Source organism: Eurypyga helias, unplaced genomic scaffold (genome assembly GCF_000690775.1).
Source record: "Eurypyga helias isolate BGI_N326 unplaced genomic scaffold, ASM69077v1 scaffold15069, whole genome shotgun sequence".
In the NCBI taxonomy this organism is placed as follows: Eukaryota; Metazoa; Chordata; class Aves; order Eurypygiformes; family Eurypygidae; genus Eurypyga; species Eurypyga helias.
Genome location: NW_010270216.1, coordinates 8,624 through 13,962, shown reverse-complemented (window position 1 = coordinate 13,962; position 5,339 = coordinate 8,624). Strand labels below are relative to the sequence as shown.

At 59.4% G+C, this 5,339-nt stretch overlaps 1 protein-coding gene across 1 annotated transcript in view; it reads right to left on the bottom strand.

Annotated features, from left to right (window-relative positions):
- Positions 1 to 44: 44 nt before the first annotated feature.
- Positions 45 to 5,339, bottom strand: part of GRK6 (G protein-coupled receptor kinase 6) — a 10,939-nt gene continuing 5,644 nt past the window's right edge. Inside the window, exons 7-15 of the mRNA XM_010158375.1 lie at positions 4,839 to 4,979; positions 3,955 to 4,145; positions 3,165 to 3,202; positions 2,935 to 3,024; positions 2,635 to 2,843; positions 2,223 to 2,360; positions 1,837 to 1,974; positions 1,570 to 1,704; positions 45 to 95 (exon numbers count right to left, since the gene is read on the bottom strand). Coding sequence (XP_010156677.1) covers positions 45 to 95; positions 1,570 to 1,704; positions 1,837 to 1,974; positions 2,223 to 2,360; positions 2,635 to 2,843; positions 2,935 to 3,024; positions 3,165 to 3,202; positions 3,955 to 4,145; positions 4,839 to 4,979 — 1,131 coding nt within the window. The remainder of the gene's footprint in view (positions 96 to 1,569; positions 1,705 to 1,836; positions 1,975 to 2,222; positions 2,361 to 2,634; positions 2,844 to 2,934; positions 3,025 to 3,164; positions 3,203 to 3,954; positions 4,146 to 4,838; positions 4,980 to 5,339) is intronic.

Here is a 5,339-nt window from a genome sequence, read left to right as displayed (position 1 = left end):
GGAGAGGCAAAGGGGGTCCCAGGGGCTGGAGAACAAGCTGTGCTCTACAGCCGGGTGGGCTCTTCCTCGCTGTCACTGCAGTTCCCACAACAGTCCTGAAGTCAGAAGGGCAAGGAGAGGGAGGAGGGAAGAGAGGAGCACAGCAAGCAGAGGGTGAGCACGGTCACACAACCCCCGGCCTGCGCGTGGGGAAGCTACATGGAGGCGAGGGGCTGGAGGGGACCCCCGGTCAAGCTGCGCCTGGGGGTTCACCTCCTGGCAGACAGACCGGTGAGCACGCAGCTGACTAGCGGGGAAGCTGGGAAGAAGATGGGCTCTGTGGACTACAGCCACCCGGGGAGACAGCTCAGTGCCAGCACAGCCGCTCTGCCCCGCTCGGGGCTCAGCCAGCCGCAGAAGCAGCTGAAGCCCTCTTGCTGGAACGGGAGTCTGAGCACGGGGCAATGCCAAAACCCTTCATGGATTCTTAACCCTTCTGTGTGTCCCCCACATCCAAAGAGAGGGGCGAAGGGAACTTCCCACAGCCCCCCTGGGAGCGGAGCTCCCAGCAACGGCGGTGCAGGGGAAGCTTTGGCTCAAGCTGAGGGCAAGGCCTCCCCCACGAAGGCAGCAAGAGCAGGGAAGCGGGATTAGTGGCTCAGGGGTCAGTTAGAACAACAAGCAGCTTGTGCTCTGCTGGGGGAAGGGGATAGGCACTGAAGGACAACACTCCTCTTCCCCAGATCTTGCCATGTCCGCGGGCCACCGGGTATTTCCCTGAGCAGAGCAGCCAGGAGAGACTGCTCACCTCTGGAAAGAGAAAACACGCGGCAAATCACAGCTCAACCCCTGCTACAGGCAGCTGCCCGTCCTCTGGCAAGTCCTGCCTGCCTTGGGAAGGGCTGGGTGTCCCAGCCCAGCGCTGCCTCTGGCCAGGGCAGCCCACTGGTGACACACGACTCGGAGCTCAGCGAGGAAGCTCCGGGAGGCTGAGAGTGGGTCCAGAGCCAACCACGCTCGAGTCCCACAGCTGCAAGCAGCTGCCGAGAGGCAGCAGACCAGACTTTGCCAGTCCTCGAAAGAAGGCAAAGACTGCTCTGGGCAGAGGAGACAGGCAAGCCCGCAGCAGCTGCAAGACACTTCCGTTCTTCTCATCCCTCGAAAGCACTGCTCTTTCTCTGCCTGGCTCAAGGCCTGGCAGAAATGCTCTGGGGAGCCCGGAGAGCCCATTCCAAGAGCAAGGTCTTCCTCAGGGATGGTATTGTTCATGTAGGAAGGGAGAACGCTTGCTGTTTGAGTGCCTTCGACATCCCTCCGCCTTTGTGACTCCAGCACGTTTAGCCAGGCCACTCCACCCCAGCCCCCTCTGCTCCCCCAGCATGGGGGGTGCCAGCCAGGCGAGGGCTGGCTCCCTGCAGCCTTGCAGGGGTGCCCCCGAGAACCCTGGGGTCTGGCCACCCAGCACTAGGGCAGACTGCTGGCTGCCTGCTCGTGCCCAGCTCCCTGCTAGATCTGGCCAGCACAGGCAGGAGCAGGCTCACTGCTGCTGGAGGGACCGGCTGGGGAGAAAACACAGACACTCTCTCTTACCTGTCTGCTGAATAAGCGCTGGAGTAACCCTTTTTTGGGCTGTGGGGAAGGCTGCCCTTTCCAGTCCAGGTCGGGGGGCACAGTGCCGTCTGTGCTAAAGACATTCAGTTCCTTAAAACACTCCGTCTCGATCATCTGGAAGAGGGCAAAGCTGGCTGCAGCAACCGCCCGTCGCTAAGGGCCCAGCAGAGACATCACGATCCCTGTGAGACCCTGCACTCGGCCACGGTGGGCATAAGCAGGAGTAGGCTTGTCCTGAAAACCTACCTCGTTCTGCCAAGGAATGGGCACGCTCCCTGTAGCAAACTTCTGGTAGAAGTCGTTGTCCGTGGGCTCCAGCTCCACCCCCTTCACCGTGGAGAACTGCTCGATGTCCAGAACATCCTTGCAGTAGATGGCCTGGGGCTAAACAGCACAGGGATCACTCTAACGCCAGGCAGTGACGCCACCACCTCGGACAACTGCAGCTCGTGGCCAAGCCCAGGCCCCTCTCCCTGCAGCCCAGAGCTTGCCTGACCCCTGTTCTGGAGCCAGGCACCAGAAAGAAGAGGGAAGGGGATGGGCCCCATCACCCCAGCTGAGCCACTCCAGGGCTCTTGCTTCCCTTGACACCCCCAGTGACTGGAGAGATCAGGACAGAGACGGGCACTTACATCTGGCTTGAAGGGGGGGTCCAGCATGCCTGCTTCCAGCCTCCTGAAGTTGAGGTGCTTGAAGAGAGGGTGCTCTTTCACCTCCTTGGCCCCAGCTCCTCGGCACCCCAGGCGCTCCAGAGGATCTTTGCACAGGAGCTGCAAAGGAAATCAGTGTCCTGGGTGGAGGGTGCTCCAGGAAGGAGCAGCCCGAGGTCGGCTGGGCTCCTGCAGTGTGTCTCTAGGGATGGTGTGGGCCTGCTAGGCAGCTGGGAGAAAGTGGAATTACGGCACTTTAGACCCTCCCGCGCTGCCTTATCAGAGACAAGGGAACCCGGCTGCCGCCAGCACCTCTACAGGGAGTGGCCTCGATGCCCTCCCAGTACATGCAAAGAGGCGGTGGGAGCGCGGGGGCAGGGACACACACTCGTACCATGGTGCAGAGGGAGCGGGCGCAGGGCGAGAACTTCTCCGAGTACTCCTCCTGCACTTCCTTCACCAAGCGCTCCACCTCCTCCCGCTTGATCTTCTTCTTGCGCTGCTGGAAGGGGGACTGTCCCTCGATCATCTCGTACACCAGGCAGCCCAGCGCCCACCAGTCTGGGCTGAACGTGTAGCGCTCGTTCTTCACCACCTCCGGAGCTACACAGGAGCAGGGGTGAGGGATGTGTGAGGGCAGGGAGAGCGCACGTGCAGGCACGGACCAGCGTTTGGTGAAACCAGGGCTGCTTACCCATGTAGCCAACTGTCCCCACCCGGCCCTTGATTGTCTGGCCCTCTGGCACGTGCACAGCTAGTCCCAGGTCCGAGATACGGATGTGACCTGCAGAGAGGAAGGGGCAAGTTAACGGGACAAGGTCAAGGGGCAAGGCTTGAAGCTGCCAAGAACACAGAGCAACCCTGGTTCGAGCAGAGGAAGAGAGAAGGACTCGGGCCCAGGGCTCCTCTTGACCCTGCACTCACCGTGGTCATCCAGCAATATGTTCTCTGGCTTCAGGTCCCTAGGAAGGAAGGGACTCGATTAGCAAGGAGCCTCTTGTCAAAGCAAAGGACACACGCAACAGAGACATCTCAAGAAGTCACAGAGAAGCAGCAGAGAGATGCAATGCTGCTGCCTTGGGCACAGATAACTTCTCCTCACCCTCTGCCCTGGAGTTAGCCCTGCAAGCTCTCCCCTCCCAGGCAGAGAGGCAGGACATGACAACCTTCAACCCTGCACAAGGAAGTGGCGAGCCTGCGGCTGGTTCCCTCTTTGCAGGTGCAGAACTCACTACAGCACAGGCCGTACAAGAGAGAAGGAGCAGAGGCTTCTGCTTGTCCTGCCCCAGGGTTGGACTAGAAGAGACTTCCCCGCCCCAGGGTTAGCCGTGCTATCCCTAATGCTGCATCCCAACCCGGTGAGTACAGTCATATGATCAGCTCGTTCCCCCCTCCTGCCCAGCTCAGTCTTGAGCTACTGGACAGCCCACCCTCTGTTCCAGTGTCAATACTGCCTGGGGAGTTAAGCGCCCGAGTGCCTGCCCCAAGGCATTCACAGCACGATCACATCCTGCAAGGGGAAGCTTGCTAGGCTCTCCCATCTCTCCCATGAGATCAGCTTTCTGTTCCCGATCCCCTCTCACTCAGTACTGCTTTCAAGCCTGAGCTTATTTTCCTGAGCAGACAGACCCGGCTGGGTTAGTAAGAGCAGCAGGAACACACTGACTTTTGCAGCCTGTACAAGGTCCCGCAGCAGGGACCAGGCAGCGCGCACCTGTAAACGATCCTCTCCTGGTGCAAGTCCTCGAGGCCACAGCAGATCTCGGCAGCATAGAAAGCCGCCCGGGGCTCCTCGAAGCCAGCCTCTCCCATGTGGTAGATATGGAACTTGAGGTCCCCTCCATTCATGAGGGTCAGCACTAGGCAGAGAGCATCTTTAGTTTCATATGCATAGGCTAAGCTCACCTGCAATTTAGGGCAGAAAGGCTGTTAGAAGACACAGCTGGAAGAGGGAAGTGCTCACGCTCCGACGGGCACTTTGCCACCCGAGCAGCCACTCACGGGCAGCAGCGCTGGGCCTCTGCCAGCACAGGAGGCAGAGGGGGAACTCTGCGAACCCAGGGAGGATGTGGAAGTGCCCGGCAGTCCCTGCACATGCCCAGCTTTCCTCAGACAGGGAGGACACTATTTCCCTAAACCAGAACTACTCCCCTCCGGGGGCAAGCAGCACCCAGCAGCAAGCAACCCTGGGGGACTTCTGATTATTACTCTGCAAAGGGAGGGCTCAGGCTGTCCACACCTCAGTGCAGCCAGGGAGAGAATTCCCCACCACACAGCTCAGGGCTAGGCTTCCACCCATTTGGCTGTCTGGAGAGACCGTTCTCAACGCTTCTTTCTGCCCCAAACGTAACAAGGTGTCTGTGAGACCAGATGGGTGCTTGGGCCTGACTTTAGGGGCATTTAGGTTATCTTCTGGAGACAGCAGGAGGTCCTGCCAGACCACAGCTTCTCGAGAGATTTGCAGTCACCAGAACCCTTGCCACGGGCAGGGCCTGCTGCTGCCTCTCCACACCAGGTGAAGAGCACGGAGGTGCCAGGCTGGCTGGTTGGAGGAAGTCATCCACCACAGCAAAGTGAGAGCAATTCCTATGTACTTACTACAAACCTACTGTTCACTTTTTCCAGGATCTGTTTCTCATTCAGGGCCATGGCCTCTCCTTTCCGCTTTTTGATCCGTTTCTTCTCCAGCTTCTTGCAGGCGTACATCTTCCCCGTGGCACGCACTTGGCAGGCACAAACCTGGAGAAGGGACAAGACTCGGCACCCTCCCGTTGCTGATTCTAGGGTAGGGGGGGTCTAGGTTCTGCTCTCGGGAAAAGGCACAGGAAGACAAAGACGTCCACATCCCCGCTAACCTCGAGGTTAACAAGAAGCCCCTTGTCAAAGCGAGGACACAGGGAATAGTGACAGGTCCAGATGTCACACATAAGCAAGCAGAGGGCTGCGATGCCCCTGCCACCTGTAACAGCACCATGGCTGGTGCCTGGGCCACTCCAGAAACCAAGGGAAGCCTGACAGTGACAGTTTTCAGGAGTGCAGTTTCCCCTGACAAGACACTGGGAACAGACCCGACCCTCTGCCCAGGCAGCAGTGTGGGCA